The sequence below is a fragment of the Numida meleagris genome, chromosome 2 (assembly GCF_002078875.1).
Source record: "Numida meleagris isolate 19003 breed g44 Domestic line chromosome 2, NumMel1.0, whole genome shotgun sequence".
NCBI classification, from domain to species: Eukaryota; Metazoa; Chordata; class Aves; order Galliformes; family Numididae; genus Numida; species Numida meleagris.
The window spans coordinates 61,420,958-61,447,395 of NC_034410.1; the positions used below are offsets into that span (position 1 = coordinate 61,420,958).

The 26,438-nt window shown below is 38.6% G+C and overlaps 1 protein-coding gene across 18 annotated transcripts in view; it reads left to right on the plus strand.

Moving 5' to 3' along the window:
* Positions 1–26,438, plus strand: part of LOC110393701 — a 219,892-nt gene that overhangs the window by 162,187 nt on the left and 31,267 nt on the right. For all 18 annotated transcript variants that reach the window (XM_021386865.1, XM_021386871.1, XM_021386870.1 and 15 more), the window contains 4 exons: positions 1,185–1,403; positions 3,192–3,444; positions 7,951–8,114; positions 13,015–13,174. In XM_021386865.1, coding sequence (XP_021242540.1) covers positions 1,185–1,403; positions 3,192–3,444; positions 7,951–8,114; positions 13,015–13,174 — 796 coding nt within the window. The remainder of the gene's footprint in view (positions 1–1,184; positions 1,404–3,191; positions 3,445–7,950; positions 8,115–13,014; positions 13,175–26,438) is intronic.

Genomic DNA, 26,438 nt, shown 5'->3' on the forward strand with positions numbered 1-26,438 from the left:
TCCTTTCCTTCCTTTCCTTCCTTTCCTTCCTTTCCTTCCTTTCCTTCCTTTCCTTCCTTTCCTTCCTTTCCTTCCTTTCCTTCCTTTCCTTCCTTTCTGTTTGTCTTGCTCATTCAAACCTAGACCAAGTGCAGAATCTTTTTGAATTTCTCCACTGCTATTTGTAATAGCAATGAGAGTTGTGGGATTTCTGACTGCTACAGAAAGAAACATACATAGTTATCTAAGGAACATGTATACGTAGATAGGAAAATACTTTAAGAATGTAAAGTACTGTGCAAATATCGCTGTCACTTCTTCAGTCATATGCTACACTTTAGAAAAGCCAGCATGTTTGTTTCTACAAAAAGATCTTTATATTTCTGAACTTTCAGAAAACTTAATCAATATAAATAATGGCTGGAACACAATGACATCATATTTATTCCTAGAGTTGTGCATCTCAGCTGCTTAGTCATTTAAATCAGTGGAAATAAGCATAGCAGTTAGTTTCAAAAGGTCAAAGAAGCTACTGTCTTTTCAGCTTTGAATCAGCTGAGGGACTCGAGTTTCTTGGAAATATAATGCCAAGACTGCCATCTGTGCATCTCATTTCTTTCCCCCCCCACCTCCCCCACCTTGGAAGCAGTATAGTAACTAGCTGAAGGGGCAGATCACACCACAGTCAGTGGAATACTGTACAGTGCAAATTCCTTTCTATTTCCTCTTCCACTTGAAACTAGTTTAAAGGGGAGTTTTAGTCTACACTGTATACTGAATGATTTGAAGTTCTCCTAGGCAAATGCCAGAAAGCTGTTCACATTTTAAAAACAAAATGAATACGTTGTCAGTATAAACACGGTAGTTCTTTCACCATTTTCTCAGAAAGAAAATAAGTGATAAAGTGTTCCTTGGAGAGCCATTTGCATGAAAATTAAAATCAAAATGAAAGCAAAAGACATTTAAAAACTTGTGATTTGTTGTTTTCTTGTTCAAAGTAGCATTGTTCCTGGGAGGAAGCCACCTGTCATCTAGGCTGCAGTGGAATGAAATTTTTTTTTTTGTGTCAGATGTGTTGGTCAATCAAATGTTATGATCAGAACACATTTGTCTATATAACAGTGCTTTACTCTCTTTCAGGGACTGCTCTTCCTTGTATGTTTTTCCAAAGGTTTCTTCATCATTTTATTTCCATATGTTTGCAGCCGCTGCTCTGCTGTCAAGGTGAAGTTGTTCAGAAGGGTTGCTGAGCATTTCCATTTTGGGGTATACGCAGCCTTCTCAGAACTGGGAGCTGCACACTGGCGTTCCTGGGACTTCTGGTTGCTTACGCTGCTGCTGGTGTTGCTTTGGTTCTTGAGACTCTACCTGCATTACTGTAGCCAGTGGCTCTTCCTTCAGACCATCTCAGTTCCTGTTACGAAGTGAGTTCTGCTGTCTTCTTTCTCTCTTGGAATGTTTCTACAAATTGCTTAATTCAAAGTAGTTTGTGTTACGAAGAGAATTGGTGACTGAGACCTGTGCTAAGGGCCCTTCATGCAAGCCCAGATGGGAGCCTTTGCAGAGATTAGGAGAACAAGGACCATATCCAGACTCCACATATGTAAGTGTCATCCTAACTGAAAGGTGAAGGTTTTAGTAATGTATGTTTTAAATTCAGAACAGGATGTATCCATTTATGCATCTAGTGCCATCCCTATCTCTTACTCCTCTGATATATCCAGCAGATGATGTATCTTCTTCCACAAGAATCATTTATCATTTTGGATGAAGTATTTCAAAATGCCTAAAAAATGCACAAAACCAAAGAAGCATTTAAATCATATTCGATGTTACCAATGTGATCTATGAGTAAAATACTTCAGAAGTATTTAAATTTGATATATCAGTTTTCCTGTGAGGACTACAGTGGGTTGGCATATTTTAACTATATGATACATTAACTTTGGATCAGGAATGAGAGCTCTCTAGAGAGCTTCAGGAAAACCATTACATGTCATTACTCGACATGAAAAATAAAAAGATGAAGAATAACTCCACAAGGTGATAGATACCTCGTTCCCCATATGTTGCTGTGGGGAAGAGGATAGGCTTGTAAAGCAAAAAAGAACTGCTGTAGTTAGGGTAGGAAAGATTTTCCCAATGCAAACAGGTATGCATTGTTTTCACTTTAAAGTATCAAAAAAAATCATGTAAAGTTTAAAAAAAATCATTTGGTGGGAGCCAGTAAGTTGCAGCTCTATGGCCTGTCTCTGCTTTGCGCTAAATTGGGTGATATTGGGACTATCAGTTACAACCTGAACAGGGTGTCTGAGCAGAATCTGGACAGTACTGAGTATAGTTAAGGTTGCCTGCTAGATCTTGATGCAAGGCCAGCCATGTCTCGCTTCTGGCCTTGCAGAGACCAAGCAGGCTCAGCCATCTGGCATTAAAACTTCTGGGAGGCCAAGCATCAAATCTGTGAAAGCAAAGGAAATGGAACAGAAGAAAGCAAGGTATGACAGATAGGTGGTCATGTTCAAAGCCACTAATCACAGCTGTCCCAGGCAGTCAGCTACATTAAGAAGTCCTCAAGCCAAGATGTCCTGGATCAGCATCCAGATTTGGAGCTGTGTACCGTCAGATCACAACCAAAGTGCAAATCAAACCACTTTACCTATAGCTGGGAATAAAGACTGAGCCAACTCAGTCTTAAATTTCAGTATCTGTATGCAGCTCACGATATCAGATGCGCTTTCTACCTCCTAGAGCACCAGCAAATTTACTTACTAGGCAAGCTTTTAAAATCCCTTTTCCATCATGGCAACAGGGATGTTTCAGTCACTTGAAGGATGCTACAGGTTATATCTTCAGTGACACAGTTTCCACTTCGTGCAGTGCCCAAAGGTGCTGCAGTATGCAGAGAGGGGTCGGCTTTTAGGGCCTGTGCTCATATTGCTGTTGGTGGGAGCTAGCATCCTCCTGTAACACAGCCTGACCAGTCCTGGGGGCCTGGTTGTGCATCTGCTGAAATGAGAGTCAGAGGGAGCAGAAGGATGAGAAGACAGGAGGAGGCTTCATGGTTTTGTGTAGCTTCGTAATCTTTTGGTTGATATTTTATGGCCAAGATAAGGATGCAACTTCACAATGTAATGTGCTGTATGCATTATTCTACTTTTTTTAATGTTTTGTTCCAGAGCACAAACAAACTTTCTCCTTGTACTTATTTACAGATTCAAGCTTTTCCCTCACACTGTTGAACTGTGCTACCAGAACTCCTTACTACAGACCAGTGAAGAGTTGGTCATGGTTGTGGTGGGACCCCTAACCTTGAACGCCGGATTGCTTCTTATGGTCCTGATCAGATGGGTCTGTCAGCAGCGATTTGACTCATTCCCTTCCTTCTTGTCAAAGTTTATCATAGCTCTGGGGCTCTGGACAGTGCTGGACCCCTTGGCAGTGTTTATAGTGGATTCATTCCTGGGGGTAAGTCACTTAAAATAACTTGGACATGAGTCCTTGACGTAGAAGTTTGTTTTATTCAGTGATTCAGCGGAAGATATGAAATTCCACCCGTGGCAATGGAACATGAAAGTTAAAAAGAAATTAAATAATAATGTTATACATTACCTTTTTATTAACAAAATTCCCATCTAATGTAGTCACTGTGTTTCTGCATAAAACTAAGATCATTGCACGAGCCGTATATAGAGATGAGAAAGTGAATCCACCACTGGAATGATTGCATCTGCTTTGAAACGATTATTTCAGTTTTGGATATTAACGGAGATAAGTTAATGAGAGGTCCTGATTATTAGCATTTCAGATTTTTTTCTGAGCATTGAAAAAAACTGAAAAAAAAACCAGCAAAACCAAAAGAGCATGTTGTTCTGTGCTTATCCAACATGGGAGGTAGTTAATACTCTTTTTCTGGCACACCTAGAAGACCCGTAAGGTCATAGAGTCATAGAATGGCTTAGGTTGGAAGGGACCTTAAGGATCATCTAGTTCCAATCTCCCTGCCATGGGCTGGGCTGCCCCCCACCAGCTCAGGCTGCCCAGGGCCCCATCCAACCTGGCCTTGAACACCTCCCAGGATGGGGCACCCAGAGCTTCTCTGGGCAGCCTGTGCCAGTGCTTCACCACCCTCTGAGTGAAGAATTTCTTTCTAACATCTAACCAAAATTTCCCCTCTTTCAGTCTAAAGCCATTCCCCCTTGTCCTATTGCCGTCAGACTGTGTAAAATGTCAGTACTGTCAATGGTTTACGGGCGTTCGGCCCGGTTCCGTGACAAAGGGGATGGGGGATCCACGGGTCCACGCCCCGGGAAAAGGGGAAAAGGGTAAGGAGATGGCCCTGAGAGCAAAGAACAGCGGCAACAATCTGAGGAGAAACAAACTAATTTACTAAATAAGATATCGGAATGCAAAACAACACACTATAATACAATATAATTACAATTTAAGCTGATAAATCCAATACAGAGAGAGAGAATGTCCCAAAATCAAGGTAGGCCTTACTCTACTACCGACGATAAGACGGCTGGAGAGCGAGGTGCTGCCAAGACGAGAGACGGGCGGAAAAAGGGACGAGGTCTCGTGATCTGCAAGTTTTTATACTGCGAGCTTTTATCTTTTCCCTCCGGCTGGAAATGGTAACAGGAGAAAAGTACCGTGGGGACTGTGGTAGTCCTTCTCTTCTGAGAACCAGGTATATCCACTACATGATGTTATGATGTGGAATACCAATAACTGAAAATCACAAAACCATGACAAGTACCCATCCTGTTTATAAGCTCCCTTCAAGTACTGGAAGGCTGCAGTGAAGTCTCCCCAGAGCCTTCTCTTCTCCAGGCTGAACAAGCCCAGCTCCCTCAGTCTGTCTCTGTAGGAGAGGTGCTGCAGCCCTCTGATCATCTTTGTGACTCTCCTCTGGACCCTCCCAGTAGCTCCACATCTTTCTTGTGCTGGGTGCGCCAGGCCTGGACACAGTACTCCAGGTGGGGCTTCATGAGGGCAAACATGAAGACACAAAGATACGAAGACAGCTATCATATGGAAATACCCTCACCATACAAAGTCTTGAAAGCGATGATCCCAGCTCTGCCTGTGCCTACATATGGGCTGCATAGCTCATCTATACATTGGTGGCAAGGAGACCTCTGTCACATAGGAAACAATATCCAGTCTCCCAGAACATGACTTTCAGATCCAGGCCTTACAGTGCATTGTCCTATCAATGGGCACAGGGAGCTGCAAGCTTTTGTGAGGGTGTGATACTGCCATTCCTCTGCCTGCTTTCAGTGATATCTGTTTCTGCTCCAAATCAAGCAGTAATCTACCGTCCTTGTCACTGATCAGGTATATTCATGTCTTAAGATTGCTTGTCCACTAATCTGTGCTCCACTTTTAAGAAGTCCTGTTAAAATGTGATTCTCCATTGTTTACATGCTGTTTCTGATAGCCATGCTTTTCAAAATTAAAATTCAACTGTTCAAGAAGTTTAATTGGAGCTTGCTTGTGAGGTAACTTTAATTTAAAGTAATTTTAAGTATGTGGCAACACACTGTAACTTTCACTTGGACAGCCTGTTTTTGTATGTTTGTTTGTTTTTAATTTCATGGTGCAAACCATGTACAGAATTGAGTTTTAATTGTGATTATTTCCATGAATAATTTTTTTTCTAACAAGAAGTAGGTTTCTTTTTCACCAGCATATAGCTTGGAAATATCTAAACGTTTAAAAAGATTTCCTTCCCCTCTGCCCAATATTGGTGTAGTCATAAAATCTGAAGGAAATGTTGAGTGAGGTCTACCTTGTCATTACCATATTTGCATGGGGAAAATCCTTGCCTTTGACTTCAGTTGAATTGTGCTTGGTTCAAGTCAGGCTGGCTTCATTTCCAGTTTCAAATAGAACATCTTAGCTTGGCCAGAGGGAAATGTGAGATAGGAATAAAGTAACTGAGTGTTTTTTTACAGGGTTAAAAGGCACAACTTTCTCTGTACTTCATACTGAAAATTTGGCAATTTTATCCGCAGAGATTATCATTGGTAGAAACTCATTTGTTCAAATATTACACAATATACTGCGCGTATCCCTTCCAAAATGAAACAACGTCTCTTACATGTGTTTTTGGTCATGCATTTGTATTTTTTTTTAATCTTGGCATTCTTGCAGCAGCTATTTCAGATTTACTTGCCAATCTATTTTAGAGCAATTTTTTTTAAATGTTGTGCTGTGGTAATATGAGTAATTTTAGTGCTAGAATGTATTTTACTATTCTAAATTGATTTAATACTTATGAAGGATGACAGAGAGCCCTGGGGACAAAAGTTTCTCCGTTTACTACTTTTTTATTTTTAAGGGGAGACTAGATAGGAATTGCATGTTTGGGGATTTCAGCTCGTAATTCAAAATATTGTGTCAGATATGTGATTCCAGGTTTACTTTGCAGACAAATCATTCCAGGGGTAAGAAACTTGTCCGTGATTGTGATGAATTCAGTTCAAGGTCCAGTTCTGCCATATTTTTCCTAGGATCAGTCACTTTGCACAGCTTGTAAAATTCAGAGTTACACCTCTTTACCCACATGGATGTGTGTTATCCTAAAAAACATCAGAGACTGTGAACTGCTCACACAACCGTCACTGTGTGGTGTGACAAGTACCTAAGACAGATACTGATGAATGCTATTGATGAACACTATTGATGAATGCTATTTAAACAATTTAAAATGAAGACACCTTTCTTGGATCATGTCTTTGAAGACCATGAAAAAATTGTCACTATTTAATTATTAGAAAAATATGGATAAAGAGATGCACTTCTCCACACAGTTTTTCTGCCTTGTCAGAAAGAACAGCTTGGATAAGAAAGAAATTTATTTGCCACTCAGACTTTGCCTCTCTGGAGGCATATCAGAACGTGACTGCTCAGCAGAGGGTTTTCCTTGCTAGACAGTCTATTTTATAAGAAGAGAATAGAGGCAGCCAGCTTTTTTTTTTTTTTTTTTTTTTTGCAAGAAGAGAGGACAGAACAGGGAGATAAAAAAGAACTAAGAGACGCTTTTTTTTTTTTTTTTTTAAAAAAAAAAGAATACTGACAGATCTAAATTAGTGACTACTTTTTATATGCTATTACTGATCTCCTGGGACCTGTAATTTCCATTACAGAAACCTGGCAGTGTTGCAAAGGGTGGAGAGAGAAAAAAAGTACAATCAAGAATCTCATTCCATGTATAGCTCATCACAGGACTTGTAAATGTTTCTCTTTTACTATGCATGTCACCACAAAGGTGGCCAACAACGGGGAGAAAGTTTTGACTCTCTAAGGATTTGTCCAGGCAAGTTGCTCCAGAATATGCTGATTCCTGAATCCCAAAGGTCACCGGCTCCCTTTCTGAAAGATAAATACTGGATTTTTTGGTGGTGCAGTTTCACATGTCCTTGCAAAATGTGTTAACATTATTTAGAATGAATACTGCTGTCACTGTGTCACTTTAAAAAAGAAAAAAAAATGTGAATGGAAGAATTTATTTTAGCTCTGAGTAGTAGAAGACCTGTGATATGTAGTTGAATTCTTCTAAATCGATCCAGTAGAGGGCAATAATATGTCAATACAGTAGTTAGTACTCAAGAATTAGATATGGGGGGGGGGGGGAAGGGATGGGAGATAATAGATTTTTGGAAAATCTTTTACTGTGTTTTACTGGTAGCAGATTGAAGCATAGAGTGCTGCGAAATCTTCAGGATTCTTTGTAAATCATTGTAAAAAACACACATACCGCATTATCCCCAATTAAATTACTATTTTTATTCTATGAATATTAACTCCTTATATACATTTAGCATGCTAAGTTTTAAGATGCGTGTCCCACAAATTACAGTTAAACTCTTCTTATAAATAAATTCATGTTCTTTTGTATCTGCATGTACATAGCCTAATCAAGTTTGGCATTTTCTTATGTTCATCTTTTTTCTCCCATGGCAGCGTTTGGAGTACAGTGTGGAGAAACCCATTGCTGATGCTGCAAAGCTCTACTGGGTGTTTCTAAGATCAGAGGAATCAGGGGTTCCTGGTGCACTAATCACCGTGATGCTTTACACAGTCCTGTTCATCATCTCATCGACAGTGTTGTACCTTTACTTTCTAAGGTATGTCTTTTTATCTCATTATTGCCTTAGGCTCAGGCTCCTTTTCCAGTAAGATAAAATAAGGTGACGTCAGAAAAAACATTTCAACGTCACATATCCTGAGCCTAAAATTGCAGACAATCATGGTGGGGTTAGTTCCTGTAGGTACAGTGAATGAAAGATGGAGCTGTTTCTCAAAGGGAATGTTCTTGATATCATGAGTTTTCGAAGTGTCTAAGAGTCTCTGTTCCACTGGTTTGTAACAGTGGTGTCTGTTTTCACAGTTTAAGCTCTGAAGGGTGTATACTTTACAAGTAGGTACTTTGGAAGACCTTTTCATTAGACTTCCAAGGAGGGTTTTTGTGAGAAATAGAAAAACTTAAGAAAGTTACGTATAGTATAAAGTGCAAAATCTTTCTCTGAGTCTGCAGCAGCCCCAGAGTCCTGCAGCCTTTGGATGACGCAGGATTTTTGACTTGATGTGGCTGAAGCTTAAACCCAGTGCATGACATGACTTACTCTGAATAATCTTTCCCTGACTTTTGCCTGTTAGCAATATTAATAGACTTCTGTTCATCATGAAATTTGTCCAGTTGCCTTTCCTGCCACCTGTCTGGCACACATCATTAATTGTACAGGCAGCAGGGACAGGTGTAGGACACTGGAAGCAAATGAGAAAGGTTGTCTAATGTATTACCTAATAAAGTACTGAATGTTGCATTGGCCCTTGATTCGCTTCAGCAATTATCAAGCAAGCACCAAAAATCTGTATGAAGAGGCAGGATCCAGGTAAGAATAGCAAAGCTCAGCGTGCTCCTTCCATTTGGCAGAACCATCTCTCGGTCTCCTTTGCACAAACTCCATTGCAGCAGACAGAAAAAAGATAAATGGCTGTCTACATTTCTGCAAAGTATTTCAAAGCTCCTGCTTTCCTGCAAGCTGTACACAACTTCAACGAACTGGTAGTCTAGTTAATTAGTTTTTGAGATGTTAATGCCTTCTTAATCATCGACTTAATAGTTTTGAATAGCTTCATAAGTTTTAGCTGCTGTCGTTTATTACTCAGGAAAATTAATTTAAATTAAAACATTTGTAAGGCAGGTTTTTATGAGAATATTACCAACATCTTCATTGTCTGGGGAACAGGTGCAAGATCATCAAAGGTTCCTTTCCTTCTGGATCAATTTTCCCATAATGTTTTCCAATAAAGGGGTGGGGAGAGAATGTTACTGGGGGAAAAATGTTGTCTTTGTATGCTGCATTTTTAAAATGATTCATAGAAAAATATAAAAGCTAAGGGAAGATAACAAAATCTGTTACAGTGCATAAGGTCTCTGAAGTTCTTTGCTTGATTACAAAAAGAAACATTTTGAATACTGGAGTGTGTAGAATGAATTTATACCGTGAGCTTCTGATATTGGATCAACTTTTTATCTTTTTCTTCCTTCTTTTCTTTTCTTCCTTCCTTCTGTCCACAGCCAAGCACAGTGGGAACCTTGGACCTGGCTAGGGCTCTTGAGCAACACATCCACTAATGATAGCATTAAAACAATTTCAAATATCTTTAGGGAAAACATCTCTTCAATTCATAACCTTAAGTGTGTTCTCTAAATATTGATAGATTGGCTTTTGTTTCTAAGAGAAAATAGTGTTATAAGCAAGGCAGTAATATCCCTTTGTGCGGATTGTCTGCAGATGCTGTATCCGAAAAATATTCAAACATTACAACATTCCTGGACTCAGAAAACATGTTTTTTACCGCCACATCCTTCTCTTGTAAGGTGACCCAATACAAATCTTGAGGGATGTCTTCTATGTCCCAAGAAACCCATCCACAGGGAAGAGTTTGGTGGTATTGTTGACACCATTGATTACAATTACTCAGCCATTTGCCATTTAGCAGAATTGTTCAGTAGAGTATAAAAAAAGGGATAAGAAGTGTGAACTCACCAGAATGCCAAAGCGAGTAGAGAAAATGCCTGTTTCTGCCACAGCTAGAGAGCATCCTGGCAGCACTGATGAACAACTAGGAAGCTACTAAAGTCAAGATAATGGGTATCTTCTTGCATCTTTGTACAGCAGCATTCGTCAGTAAAACTGGCTCTTCTTGGATAATGTGAGAGTCTGTAGTACATCTATGAGGGAGGGATATTCTAATTACTTTTTGAAAAAATGAAGTAGCATTTGTTGCAATTCCTTCATTTGAATTCCACTAGACATTAGAAACAGTCAGAAATTTGTTGGTGAAATGCTTTCTGCACTGTGAGAAAATGCAGACCTATTTCAGCTGAAAGTGCCTGCTGCAAAGTGCTTATGTTTAAACTTCCTGGTATTGAATTTTCTTTTTTTTGAAAAGCTTCAAAATTCTACATTTTTCAATGTTAACAGCAACATGATTTTAATTTTTTTACAGCTTTTTTTTCCAAAAAAGCATGTGAAAGGCAAAAATAAGGGTGTAATAAATTGTAAGCATTCTTCTCTTCATTTTTTTGTGTAAATTTTTCAGAAATCCATTTTTTTATCTGACTCTGGATAGTAAGCCATTTCAATTTTTTTTTGTGATTCTTTCTGACAAATAAAAGAACTTGTAGGATATTATACTGTGTCTTTCATATCTCTAGGAAATAACATCTAAATTTTGTTTTATTCTATTACATTAGCAATATAAGTTATTACTATTGTATCTGTAGAAGCCATGCGCACATACACAAACTGTTTTATTAGTGTTCGTGCTAAAAAAAAGAAATAAAATCAGGTAACAGTAGCAGGCTAAGTACACTTGGGCAAAAGGAACAAAGCTGGAAGACAGGCTTCATGATTCCTAATTAATTCAAAGTTAATTATATTGTTTATTACCATGCATTTAAAATCTTCATATAGAAAATGTTTATGGCAGCAAACAGTAATTTAACTGCATTAAATTTTGCTTCATTTAAAATAAGAATGTTACATTAAGTGAGTTTAAATAAATGGTGAGGTCTTGTTCTTGTTTAGCAAGATAAGTGGCAAGTCATTGAAATTGCTGACCTGGAATTTCAAAGATCAACAGCATACAGTATCATTTTTCAAGATGAGCAGAAGGCAGAAAGCCAGCCAGCTTGATTACTAGTTTTTCAACTAAGCACAGGATAGTACAAAATTATGGGTCAATGTTTGCAAAAATGTTGTAGTAAGATGAACATCTAACGTAATCCAGACATTGAGACAAATATTTCTTTAAAGAAGAATATGTAGAACTACACCATGAATGGCGTTGATTGTGTTTTTTAAAAAACTATTCTATAATGTGTTTTAAGATGCCTTAGTATCCTTCTCTACCTTGCACTGATTTGCATTCCACGCTTTGGATTTTTTTTATTTTTTCTTAAAAACCATTTTCTTTATAATGCCAGGGTTAGCAACATCTCAGTTAAGTTATCTTCCATCCAGTCTCCTCTTCTGATAGGAGAATCCCATACTGACATCTTGGAAACTAAAACAATTTTCTGGCTGCAACTCCAAAAAAAAAGTGTTTCAAATAGAAAGAGTGGGGAAAAAAAAAATTGTACAGAGAGACCCTTTGGAGCAAAGCAGGAGATATAAACCCCTAATGTGATGTTGAGCCAAACTGCCAGATTTCAGTATCAGACTAGCTACTCCATAAGTGGAAACTCCTGGCGATAGAGCTTGACCCTGAGATACATTTACCCATTTGGAGCAAGAGCTAAAGCTCCTTCTGAGATCAAGTTGAAAAATTGCCTCTTGGTGCCTTTCCTTATTTCTGTTCCATGCTGAATCTCTATTCTGGGGGAAATTGTATAAGCAGCTTATTGAGTGAGCTTCTCTGCAATTACTGTGTGCACTGTAAGGCACTATGTAAAGCTACTGTAAATGCCAACTTCATTCTAATCTGGTTGGAGAGAACTCAGAGGGTTGAAGAAGCTGTGCCTGTGTTCACTCCCAGTTGCCAAGAAATGAAAGACCTGTACAGCACCACAAAAATCTGGACTTTTTGTTGGTTGCAAAGCCACACAGCAATCCCTGTGCTTCTCGTGACTACCCAGCTGGTCTCTGGGAAGGATGGAAAAGAAAAGGTTAGCACCAAGCAATAGCTGAATTGTAATTGTATGAGCGTGGAAGGGAGTACAAAAAGACCTCAGTTCAATATCCAAGATTGAGATTCCAGATTTTCTGATCTCTTTTGGTTTTGGAATAAAAGTAGAATGGGAAAGAAGATCCATTTGAATTAAACAACAGTGTTTTGAAGTTTTAGAGTTCATCTAAGGCTAAAAATGTGACACTAGGCTTTTCCAAAAGCCTCACAATATTTCTTGGTTTCACCTACATTAAGAAATACCACACAGCAAGCCTTTCTTGTGGTAGAGAATTTTACTGTGTGGTGCTTATTCAATTCCCTACCACAGCACAGAAATGTCATAGAAAAACAAAACCAACAAACGAAATGAATTTTTCTTACATCAAGAGAAGTTTAGATTGTACAGGCTTCAGGTTTGGGGTTTTAGAAAATGATGAGTAGTTCCTTTTCTATATGATGTGGTTTGCCAATTATTTCACTCTGGCACAACAGGACTTCCAATCATGCCTAACTGAAGGCTCTCCATGTTAGCACTGGGACTAGTTACCCAGCCTAAAGCTAAGAACCGGCACTAAACATTTCTGAAGATCAGGACCTTCTTTGGAAGTGAATAGTTGTAACAATTAAAAGAAATTGCTTCTTGCAGTTATGTGATTTGACTCAAGTGTTGTAAAATGCCTGGAAAGTTGGGAGGGAGGGAGTTGTATGTTGGAGAACCTGTGGGATAGAAGCTTCTTACTCATTACGTGAAGACCAAGCTTTAGAAGTCTACAGAAGGGTAAGATACACTTATTTGCATGAAGAGTCCTTTCCAAAAAGAACCAAATGTGTCATTTCTATCCATAGGCTACATAGTGAGGGGTGGCTTTTGGATGTATTTCGACGCATTCATGGTGAAGAAGGTACATTCTTCGTTCCGCTGGACTTAGAGATTTCCATTCAGGAGCTGAGCTACATTATGAAAAGAGCTGAGCAGTGGAGAGGAATCAATGGTGAAAGACGGATGGTGAGTAGCAAAGAGTGTTCAAGAAGAGTCAATGATTCACTAGTCAAAATTAACTCTTTTGTTTCCTGGATATTGCACATAAATACGTAAGAAGATTATTCTTAGGGGCTTTTTTTTTTTTATTTGATTAAGAAGAAAATTTGATGAGAAGGTTGTATGTCCATTCCCTGAACATCCTGAGGGATTACAGTCTGCTTAGTATCTAAAGGCTTGACAGCATCACTGATGGCAAAAATTATCTACACCATCTGAAGATTTCTGATTGGGTTACAGAGACTTACTTCATGTTCAAATCTTAGTAGCATCCTAGAAAAGCTCTCAGCAAACTGGGAAGTCCTGTAGACAATTTGAATCTGCTCTCTGGAAGGGCATGGATGGAGCTGACCAGAGGAGGGGACTTGAGTGTAGTGGGTCAGGAGTTGTGATAGTCAATGTCTTTCCCAGCCCTTTCCTTCCAGAACTATCTGGAAGTGTGGACTGAATTGGAACTGTGCATTGGGAGGTAGAAAAGGTCTGAAGTTGGCCTGAACTACTTTGGTTATCAAACAATTCTGCTTTCTTCTCTGTTAGGACACTAGCCTCTAATCCCATATCCAGACTGAGCTGTGAAGTGCAGGAAATATATTCATACCCGTGTTTGCAAAGTGTCTGGGTTCCCATCTACAAATGAAGCTTCTGGCCATAATGGCTTTCAGAGAATTGAAAACACCTGAAGCTACATGGTCAGTAATCTGCAAGGGATATATTCTTTCTTGCTCTCCATAAAGCTTTGCATCATCATTAATTACTGTAGAACTATCTTAAAAAATAGTTCTTGAACAATAATTAAAGTGCTCATCAACTGGATTAATTCATCTATGACTGCCTCTGAACACAATGCTTTGCTCAGCAACTATTCTGCTTCAATGTAAAAATGAACAGATTCCAGTTAGGAAGGAAATTAGCCCTCTTAAGCACGTCTAAGTTGTTTGTTTTCTTTTCTTTTCTAGCCCACTGGAACAAGTGATTTCACATTGGGGTCTCCAGGTTTTTCAAGTCTCTATAGCTACCTCTGAAAGATCAGCAGTTTATATAAATATATAGCCTCAGTTGTCACTGCTATAAACATCTGGCACAGTTGTAATTATTTTCCACTTTTTTTCTTGATGACAGTTTGGACCCTGCAAGGAAAAATAAAAAGGTGAACGTGCCAATTGAATGAAAAAGCAGATACTCAGTAAGCTTAGTTTTTCCTGAATTGCAGAGCACCAAGCTACATTTAGCAGGGGGGAGGGAAAGCATTCCCACAGCCACTTGCCTCAGACATTCCCACTTTTAATACAGATAGTACTTACTTGCTTTATAACAGCAAGAAAATAAGCTTTTTGTGTCTTTCTTTTTTCCACTTAGAAACTTTTTGCAGTAAGTCAAAACAAAGCCAGTAACGATTGGTTACTACTACCTTTGTTACATGTTAAGTAAGGTCAAACAAAAAATATATAGTGGATCTCATTTTACATGCCAGGACAACCAATACCATATGGAAAAGGTGGTGGACAAGGCAACTGCAAACAACTGCTTTTCTGTTTTAGGTACTGAGTACATTTCTAATGATATTACCAGCAGATTGTTTCTTATAGCAGTGCTTAAAGATCTAAGTGACAAAAAAAAAAAAAAAAAACAAAAAGAAAGAAAAGTAGGAAAGGATGGGGGTAAAAACAATTGGAAGAGAATGGAAATAAAAATTGCTTCTCTGTACACAAATAGCCTTCCTGTGACTAGCAGAAATCTGAGTGTTCACTGCTAAGATATAGCATGGTATAATACTTAACATGACAATATATTGTGAAGCAAGACCCATGGCTATGGACATAAAGTAAGCATCTAGTTTTTCTCCTGATACGCAGTTAGGTGTGTATGAAGTGCCATGTTGAAGGGGACCTGACCTTGCCTTGAGATCCTTTAGAATGTGGACCCAACCTCAGTCAGATCCAGAGTCCAGAAGGGTGCAGTCAGGGCAGAAAGAGGATGCCGCTGTGTGGCACAGAGAGCAATGCCTATTTTATTTCAGCAAAGTAGGATGATGCCCACTTTGGCCTCTGCCTTAAGATCCCAAATTTTTTTACTCTTATTCTGCCTACTTCTCCACCAATTTCATGCCTTGCCTTTATATCAGCCCTATTTAAAGGCAAAGCTGTGATAGTGTTAAACATCCCTGTTCTCTGGGATGTACTACTCCAGACAATACGAGCAGAAAGGAGTAATGAGGAATGAGTATGGAAGTCTGCATCTTTGACAGCAGTAGGATCCTCCCATTTACCTTGCTGGGCACAGAATCTGCCTCACAATAGGTAAAATCTGTGAGTGGAGAATTCTGCCCCAAGCACCTGAGCTAGCCGCATGAATATTGTAAAAAAAGAACCAACGTTCTCTAGAAATGTGAAATCTTCCCCTTCTGTTCCAAGCTTTTGCTTATATTATTTTGGTGGAAAAGAACACCATTGGACCAAATTTCATTTCTTCTTTGGCAAATCTGGGTTTGTAGTAAAAACATGTTCTGCTCCAGAAATAAGCTCTCCACATGAAGCATCTCCCTGCAAGACCAAGAACTGGGTTTTCAGGTCTTTTATGCTCCTTGGCATTGCAGATACTGACAGACCCTTTTTTTCTGCCGTGAATTTGCATAAGGTATTTATCTTGTCCCCTTCTTTATGTATGTCTAGTTGTACAAAGTAATCAGTATGGAAGACACATCACTAGGCCTTATTGCGTGCATTATTAATGTGTTAATTTTTAAATAAGATACCAAATTAACTGCGAGCAATTTTTATAAAGAGAAGCGTGAGCATATCTTATATCACTCCATATAAAAAATATGCTTTAAATGGAGGTCATTCAAGTAAATAGTCAGTCAAACCTTCTGGAAAAAAAATAGGTCTATGTCTTTGCAATATTTTCTTGCTATTAACCATGTGCTTCTCATTTTTATTCCCTGGATTAAAAATTGCCCCATAAATGGGTATTTTATAATATGCTTAATTTCCTTTTATTAAATTGATAAATGCAGCAGCAGAGGACACATTTACAGTATGATGAGAATTTAAGGTTATTGCATTTTATAATTTTTATATTGTTCAGAGAAGCAATTTGTCTTTTGGGGAATGACATCCATGCCATCATTTCAAAGTATTTTTAGTCATTCTTTTGATAGGAAAAAGGTCACTTTCTGTAGACCAGGAAGACATCACTCTATTAAACTAATTTGCCTACATGCAAATTTTGTCATTTTTACCTCATTAACTATTTATCATAGAGTAAAAAAAATATATATATTCATGAAGGGGCAGCTAGCAGCCTGATGGAGCTGGAACTAATATTTTGCAACTCTAATGATTTTTTGCATCCTTAATTAGATAGCATAAGGTTGATATGATTAGGTCAGGATGTAGTGTTTTTCATTAAAATACATTTTAGAAGCTGTATTCATAATCTGCCCTTGCAATTAAATAATGAGCCTATGAGTTTAATATTATCGACCCAATTATTATCCCATGGAAAAGTATACCTTAATAAATTTGTGCCGTAGGACCTTCATTAGCAACAAAACGAATTATATTTCCAGGTACACAGATTACATGGCCACAATCACATTTATGCAGCAGTCTGGAATGCACTGTGGGGAGAGAGCCACCAGAGCCCGGCACAGCACAGAAACACACTTGATTATTTTGGAAGAAGTCATTTACAATGTATTTAATCAGGCAGGCTGCAAAGAAGTAAAAATGCCACCTACAAATTCAAGCAGAAGCATTTGTAGAAACAGTGTCCTGTGAATCTTCAAGAAGGGGGAAGCATGAGCTCCCACTCTTCAGCCTCTTACAGATCTTATCAAGCAATCTCATTCCTAAAGTAAGCTAAGTGAAGGTATAAAGTGGGGAGTTTCTTTCACCCAACCAGATAAGAGGAAGATAATGGAAAAATAAGAAAAAGAAAGTATCTCTAGTGAAACAGGTTCTGACCAAGGCTTCCTGAATGGCATCTGTCATGGCTGGATTAGTCGTTAGACATACGATGCCTAGTCGTATTTTTGGTCATATTTAAGGCCTCTGAACTAGCAGGAGTACGAAGGGAAAAATTTGAGTGTTATCAATTTTTACAGGATTTAGACCTCAAGGTACCACCCCTTCTTGCAGTGGGGCTTTTTTCATAATACTACTGACAAGAAAAGTTATACAAGCACTAAGCTGAAACAACACCATTAGTATACCAAGCATGGACTCAAAAACTTTGCACATAGAGAAGCTTTCTAAAAAAATGCAAGCTCAATAGGCAAAAAGATAATGTGAAACTTACACTTCAAGTAAAGCCCGATGCACTGCAAAGTTATTTTAATGAGACTAGGGCTCATTTTCTAATTCTAAAATGATATTATAGCAAACCATAAAAAATTACCCGGCAGTAGTTTTTTGAAAGGAAAATATATTTGTAATTATCTTGAACACACAAGATTACTTCAGGGCCTATTATCGACACAATTTTTGGTACCACTTTACAGTAATTTGCATTTATTACTCTCAGGCCAACTATTAATATGTTAATAAATAAGTCATTAATACTTGTTATTTAATTGCTATCTATTTATTCCTGTTCAATAATGCATTAATTACTTGTGAATAGTTGAGGGCAAAATCTTGCCCTTGCTAGTGGAATCAGCAGTGGAAGAGAGAAAACCAGTGTTGGACATGTTAGCATTGCAACAACTGCTGAGCTGACAGAGTGTAAGTGCCTTAACCATTCAGTGCAAGAAGGTGAACCTTTCATTATGTTGGAGGAAGCCTCGTGAGTCTCCGTGTAGCTAGTGAATATGCTGGGAGGACAACTGGTGTGTTTTCTGTTTGAAGATTCAGTGCTACTGTGAGTGGATTGCTTGCTTGATTTTGAAGCAAACTGATATGTAGGAATGGATAGTGAGACCAGGCCAAATGTTGGACAAGGATGTCAGACTGTGAATCAAATAGATCTGATTATCTTAAATTTGATATCTCTGAAATTGCAGGGTAAATTTTTCCCATGGACACAAGTAGAAATGTTGCCATCGCCTTTCAGGAAACTTGATTTCCAAAAGACATGTGAAAAGTAGCAGGGGTGTTGGTTATTTTGGGCAATAATAATAGTCAGATGGAAGAAAGAGAGTTGGAAAGAATAATAGCATAGTTCAGAATTGTGAGATTCTGAAGTAAAAGTCAGCAAAAAAGCACAGGGTGATAAAAAGAGAAAAGAAAGGAAAGTTGTTTCAGAATTTGTGAAGAAGACACAACCATGCCAAGGAAATGGAAGGAAATTAGAACCATAGATGCCAGGTAAGAGAAGGTGGTAGGAAAAGAGTTACACAGCCGTGTTACTTCTGGTTGCACTAAGAGAATGCTCCTCTTAACAAATTAAAGATGATATCACCAAGTTAGAGATCACTGTGCTGCAAATGGACAAATGAAAACACGCTGAGAGAACAAAAGAACAGAAAGTGTTCATTTTCTTAGTATTTGCCCACTCTTCTCTTTACAAAATCTTTCCAACTATGAGTTATGCCTTATATTCTTTACTGGTTTGCAGTCAGCAGCAAAACTTACATTGACTTCATTAGGGCCAGCATTTCCATCTATCTGTGTAAGCAAAGGAGAAGGGAGGAAATAGGACCATGTCTCACTGAACTTCTATATGATCTGTGTATTTAATGTCAGATTCTCATCTGGGGTAAATTATTGAAGGCAGAGTCTATATTTTTTTTTGAGTACTGAATGGAGATTGAAAGTCATGAGATGAGAAGAGGAAAAGCTCTGTCCACTGATAGAATGTTAGAAAAAATAAAGCAAAATGTAAGGTCAGAAAAAGAGTGTAGCATTCCATGGTCTCTTAGGTTTAAAATAATATTAATTCTCTATGAAACTTGGAGGCTTTCCTTGAACTACACAGGATAAAATTCACTGGATGGCTCTGAAATGCTTCACTTGCTCTTCTTTAAGAGTATTTAGTTCACAGGGAGGTGAAAAGGAAAAAAGAGGTCTGGATGAATTTGGAATAGCCAATTCTTCTGGGTGTATTCAGGTATGTCATTAAAATCACACAACAGTTGATTTTTAATTTGTCACAAATTGTGTATGTTTCATCTGCTGCGGTAAACAAGGTGATACAGAGTAGGTAAAGTGATAGGTTCTTTTGCCAGAATAGATATGTCTAACAAATGGAACTACTTAAACCTATGTCCACACAAATAATAAATTACAGCAACGATAGAGCGAATATAGTCAACAACTAAACCAATGAAAGTGGTATTAGAAATTGAGCCAGTAGAGTAACACTGTACAGGCCTTTCTTGAGGCCATGTTGCATCCTATCTTATGAAAACAAAAATTAAAAATGGATGAAAGAACAATCAGGTATGTAAGCTGCTCTGAATCTGAAGCTCATATGGCAATAAATTTATAGAATTTTAAAAAGAAAATCTGCAGAGGCAAGGGTATGTACAGCATTTCCTTTTTGATTGTCATTTGATATATGCCCTATATATAAGGCTATAATGTGATAAATATAAGGCTGTACATTGAACATGAAATGATTTAGTCTAAGTCCATGGAATTTGTTTAAGGAAGATTGTAAACACAATCTTGTTTTTAGAAAACATGTATTTTGTTTCCATCTTCAAGAACTCATTTGTTCAAGTCCCCTTTGCTATCTCTATTATATGCACAATATAGTATTTCCAGAGTGAATGGTAACAAATCATTTTAATCCTATAATCAATACATGAATTATATAAAGGCGTTAGTGCAGATGGAAAAAATTAATTGTCTGCTGACATCCTTCTGATTACTGTACTGGCAGAAAGGTGTTAATTTCTGTAATACTTCAACAGATATCCAAACTGTTTTGTCAGAGAGGTTGGACAGTGATGGAAGAGGAGTACACTTAACTGTAATTTTTGTAGTAATTCATGGGAAGCTTTATTGACACGTGCTAATGGCACTTGATTGCCCTCAAGAGGTTTTCACAACAGAACTCTGCAAGTGCCACATCAAGGTTTGCTCAGTCAAGTAGTTTTTTTCTCCTTGCATCTAGATAATTTGTGACCACAGGCAAACTTTTGAAAATCCAAGGTGGTTTGCAACCATCCATTGGGGTGAATCTGTCATCAGCTGGCTGGTACAGATTGGTGCACTAATGAAGAGCAAGCTCTTCGTGTTTTTTGTCATTTCTGTGCAAGCAATCCATTTCATTTCTCCTCAGTGGCAGGGCATGTTATACATCTCATCCCATATAATCTGACTTACTTACATTACAATTTGATTCATACACATCCTTTCCACAGAGATTAATTAGCAGCAGATTTTAAGTTTGCAAGTGAAAATATGATAATTAGTTTTCTTGGAATGTTAACATTTCAACACTTCGGGTTCTCTCCATCTTTGTCTTCAACGAAGCTGCAGTAAACGAGCACTATTTCTCTTCTAAATCAGACTCTTGTGAGGTTTGAAATACAGACATTTTCATCAAGCTGGATAATTTCCATACAAAATTTACTAGCTTATGAAATATTGCAAGAGTAATTCATACAGCAACTCCTTCCTCCTCTTGGAGGATGAAGTATGATATGAGCAGTTCTGAAAACCCCCAGGATAGTCACTTATTTAACAACAGTGATTTCTATTCTTTGTAACAAAAATCAGCTGACTCTTCATTTTTGCACAAAATAGAATTAGCCAATAGGTCTCTTGTACAGTAGTTTGGTAGTGTTATAAACATGGTTGCATTAAGATCTTTGACTCTCTGCTCTCATTTATTCTGTTGGAGCGTATAATTCAAGTAACGCATTGGTGCTTACTGAATCTCTAAGTCCAGTAATTTAGCATGATTCTGAAAAGAATTTGCCACTTACCTGAATAATGAGAACATTCAAGGTAACAATAGTGACTAGAAATGTTACATGAAAGATCAACCCTGATGATTTAAAGACAATGTAATTGCTAACAGATGGGGCTTAAGAAGAAACTTGTATTAAGGGAAACTTATTGTATTTTTGTCAGTTATAGGTGGGTGTAACTGATTAAAAGATAATATTTGCTTCATAATTTGTGATTTATCCTCCTTAATGTTGTACTGATTTTTTTTTTTTTTTTTTTTTGCAGTGATATGATTTTAAAAATCCTCAATCTTCTATGATTACTGTCTCAGCTTCTTCTTACATCTTTGGCATTACTCATCCTCTGAGCTTGGGTAGTGTTGATGCCCATTGATCTTGGCGGGAAAGAGGGGTACTTCAAATGCTTCTGCCAATGTTCCGGTTATATCTAAATCACCACGTGGTTATAAGCTTGCATATGTGATTGTGTGAGGTGCATGTGCTAATTACGTATGTAATTGCAAGCACGTTTTCGCAGATTGCGTTTTACGTTTTTTCCTTAAGAGGAAAATGGGTCTACTAGGGTATTGTTGATTGTCAACAAAAGTTTGTTACCGAAGAGTGAATTAATTTAGATATAAGTGCATTAGAGAATACTTGAGTAATGTTACAAAACCGATGCTTCAATTATTTTGCTTTCTAGTAACGACTTTTAAATATTCTGGGACCAAATGGTATTTTTTTTCCTTTAAATACAAAAATTCTGCAGCAATAGAAAGAACTATTGAAGACACATAGTAAAGTGGAATTTCCTGCCCAATGAATGGGACAGGACGGATATAGCAAGAACTGAACAAATCTTGGCTGTGAATAAGAGTAGCTGCAGGAAAGTCAATGGGAAGGCTAAACTATTGCCTCTCTTTATCTGTCCACACAGTGAGTTTATCAAAGATGCACACTTGTTTTCAAGCCCATATGTGCCTGCCCTCTTTGTGTCTTAACTTGACCCAAAATAATCTTTGTGCATGAGTTTACCGGTAAATTTTTGTCTGGAAATAAGTGTGGGCAGAACACACATAGTCTTATAGGATTCAGTATGCTTTTACACACTCATCTATCCTGGTTTAGATATACCAAAGTTTGCGGCCACAGAATGGGCTAGAAAACAGAGCTCTGGCACAAGATTTGAAACAGTCACCTTTTCAAGCTGAACAGAATTGGATGCTGAGTTAGATTTCCTCTGCTGTCAATTGACAGCTCTGACCAGAGTTTATTTGTCCAGAGCTTATTTACTAGAGCTTTCTGAAGGGATCGTAAATTTCTCATCCACTACAGTTTTTCTATCTTAGTGATTATCAAGGCTTCTAAAATAATAACTATTTCCTGGGAATGAAATCTGGCACAAGTGTCTCTGAGGCCAGCCAGTGAGACTTTGTTGTTGCGTGCAGCCTTGTTTTCTCCTCAGCCACAAAGTGGGAGAGGAAGCTATGCCCCAGGGAGGCAAGGTTGTAAGGAATTCTTGCCAACAACAAAAAAGAGAAGGAGGCAAATTGACTGTTTTATTAGGAACATGATCTGTAGTGTTTTTCATCTGGAGAGGGGATTGTTGCATGCTGATGAATATGGGTATCGTATCACAAGAGTGCTAAAATGCCCCTGAGCGAGCGTGTTCCTTCTGCTCCCCTTCAGCAGCTCCTACTATCCCAACCACTGACCTGTGAAATGTGGTCACATCCTCTGGATTTTTCATGTATTTTGAAAGCTGTGCTTTTCATCCTGCAAAATATTACCCTAAACAGTTAAATGGGAGTTATATGTACAAGGATATGAGCATTAATATTAATGGCAAATCTGGCAGGTCAGGTGTTCAGAATGGGATAATTATGCCATTCAGGTAACATATAAGTACAAAAGGTTTCACGGGCGTACTGTTTCAAAACTTTCTCAGTTCTGTCCAAAATAGCACTAATTTTCATAATCAGCATTTATGAAATAAAATCCTGAACTTTTCTTGGGAGTATAGCAAGATGACCAAGAGAAAAGGAGATCAGCTGCTAGCTTGGCATGCTCTGAATGAAGATGGGGCCAAACTTTGAGCCTGACTACACTTCAGTGCTAATGAGAACAATTCAGACAATGTACTGTCCACAAGAATCCTAGAGCCTCCTGCTGCCTTTGGACACCTCTCACTGTGGCTAACCTAAGGCTCTGGGATCTTCTGAGATGTTTATCTTCCTCCACTGGCTGGATGCAGGGTCTTATTTACATATCAAACTCCCTGAGTATGGCCCCAAATGTGCATCATTCATGCAGTGACACAAGCATCAGCATGTTGAAAAAAAAATTGTGCTATACTAAGGTACTAGAACAAAATGTCCCCACAATGAGAGACAAAAAAGGAAGGGGCACCTTGAGGAGCTGGTCTTCCCCACAGGCCTTCTCCAGGCCACAGAAGTCCATTAAGCCTTCTGGGGCATTTGCCTGGTCAGAGTCATCAGGAAGGGTTATTTAAAAATAGGAAATTGCAGCTGGTCAGTTAAAACATCTCAGAAGGTTCTGTGGCTCCTGTCAGATGAACAGCCATTAAAATTGGCACATTGGCCATGACATGAGTAATTCTTTAACAAATCAGTCTTCCTGCTTAGAAAATTATCCCATCAGAAACACTCCAAGTAGTGCTAGCCTGCAGGCCTGGAGTTTGAACTCTATCATGGCATAAAAATCTCCTCAGCTTTATTTCCTTTTGCAGCTAAGATTACTCATTTAGGACTTGTAGTTCAGACTTTTTCCCAGATAACCCCCCTTTTGTATTAACAGGTCTTACCTGAGAGAGCAAGCCTGCCAACTGGATCCTTACTTCCCTAGCTCACAAACAAGGATGCTTATTTTAGCTTTATTGAACACATTTGGGTTTTGCATTTCCATTTAACAAGAGAGAAGTAACACAGTAAAGGTAGAAAGCTGTTTTCTGTCTCTTTCAAAGTCAAAATAGATGGAAAAAAAAAGATACTTGATAATGTCTTGTTAAGCCTTTTTAGGATTACTCTACTCTTTCTCTTGATTAGTTCCTCATTGCTGAAGTCTGATGGGCTTCAAATAAACTAAAGGCTTGTGAACCTGGGAGCCTAAGACCTCCTGCTGTTAAGGAAAGGTTTATAGAGTAGTTCCTTTCATTACTGCTTTATAAATGGTATTGGAAGCAATGTGTACTGCAGCTTGAACAACATCTTGGAGGATGTTAGCTGATTTGCTGTTTGAGAACTAGTGTCTTTCAAAGCGGCTTTTGAGGTGGTTCATATAACTATGATTGTTTGAAACAGATGGGTATCTTTCCTCAATAAAAAAGGTTATCCCACCTGACACTCAAGTCACACTGCCTGTATGCAGACCTTCATAATGACATACAGTGTGTGCCTTTGACTTTGTAGGTAGATATGACCCTAATAAAACCTATGGAGAGCCCTGCACAATTCATCAGGTGTTTCTATAGAATGAGAACTTCAGAACCTCTCCCAGATGCCCCGGCTGCAGCCTGGAGCATGCAGCAGACCTTGCTGGTTCTCTCTTCTGTTCAAACAGCAGCACTACATTTGGAGCAGCATCATTACATACAGCCTCAAGGTCTTCCTCTGTGGGATGGTCTCATGCTGCTTGCTGTTGGCATTGTCCTCTGTTTCAAAATGTCTGTCTGTGGTGTCCTTAAAACCTCACTGTTTATCCCAGTGATGGAGAAAAAGATATTTTGAAATGGGAAAATATCCAGTGTGAATGACTTTAAAAGTGGCTTCTTAATAGCAGTGCTCTTTCCCCAATAGCCTCTTCCATTTCTGCCTTCTTTTAAAGCAAATTTAATGCCAGTTCCTGCACAATCTGTGCATTCTCCTGACTTAGGTCTCCTTTCTTGGTACCATAATTGCCTTGTGCTCTCTTGGCCATTTCTGCTGTTTCTTGTCCCCTAGCTATGTGGTAAGCAGCAAGGGACCAGAATAGCCTTTTTCTTCTGTATCTGGACAGATGTGCTCAAATTTCCATGGTGGTGCCAGATCTGTATGAGTGTGCTGAGGTAGGTGAGGTTAGGGCATCATTTGAGAAGAATTCTTCAAAGGCAATAAACATACAAATGGCTGAAGCACATTCCATGGCACAGGTACGGGGTAGCACTCATCAAAAAGAAGCATTGTGAGTACTCATGAGTGATTTTCACTGGTTACATGTGGGTATCTAAGAGGGAAGAACAAAAATCCCTAAAAAATTGGGAGGGTGGAGGCTCAGGCAGCTGGAACAAGCACTTCCAGAAGAAAAAAACAACCCATCCCACAGGTGTGGGAACTGCTGCTAGGAAGAGGCTTTAAAGTGGCCACTAACTGAGAGTGAGACAGTGCATTAACCAGTGTGGGGAGAGCAGACCTGCTGAAAGTCTACTAAAAAGCTCGACGGCAGGTTGAAATGGCTACTTCCTGCCATGGAGGCCCTTAGCTGTGCCAAGGCAGAGGCCAAGGTGGCAGGGATCTGCACAGGCCATGCTTTGTGGCCTCCTTGCCATGGAGGCTCTTGCAAAATTGCTCAAGGCACACAGTTAGATGTTACAGTGTCTGACTAAAAGCAAAGGAGGCCCAGGAATAGCAAAATATTCAAAATATTTTCTTGTTCGGTTTTTACAAGTAGAAGTATAAACACATGTGTGTGAGTGAGAATGAAATCACAGCGCATTATGACTGTTTTGGAGCCTTTACCCTCAATTTCCTCTTGTCACATTTACACTCAGAAATGCAGGCCTGTGTAGCAGGATTCTTGTCACTCATGTATGCATCCAGCCTGAGGAGCTATAATCAGCCTTTAAATAATATGGGGGCAGTTTTTTCATTGATTGCAGCGTCTCATTGGCGTTAATCTCTTTCTACGCAGTGTCAAATACTCAGAATCAACCCATAGGATAGCTCCAGTGTATATTGGTGATGAAAACTAGCACAGAGTGAGACTTTCAAGGAGTCAGAGAAGGGAGGGGAAAGAGCAACAGCAAGGATAAACAGCAAACAAAAAGCTGCAAAACCAAATGACAATAACAGCATCTTTGCATAAATATAACATTCTTCTGCAGTGCCCAAACACTGAGGCACTGGAGAGGGTATGCAATTAGGTGCAAGTCATAACTTACTTCGTTTTTATTTAATAGAAATGCCTGTAAGTTTTTATTTCATTGTCCAAGATGAATGCAAAACACCACAAAAATACATGAGACAAATTTACCAAAGAAACCCACCCTTTTTGTGCTGGTGATGGTGCAAGTAACTGTATCTGTTTTAAATGTCTGGGGTCTGACTCTCATTTATGCTATTCTGGCATCTTGACAAAGCTTTGCCATGGGTATAATGATGTGCCAGATTTCTGTGT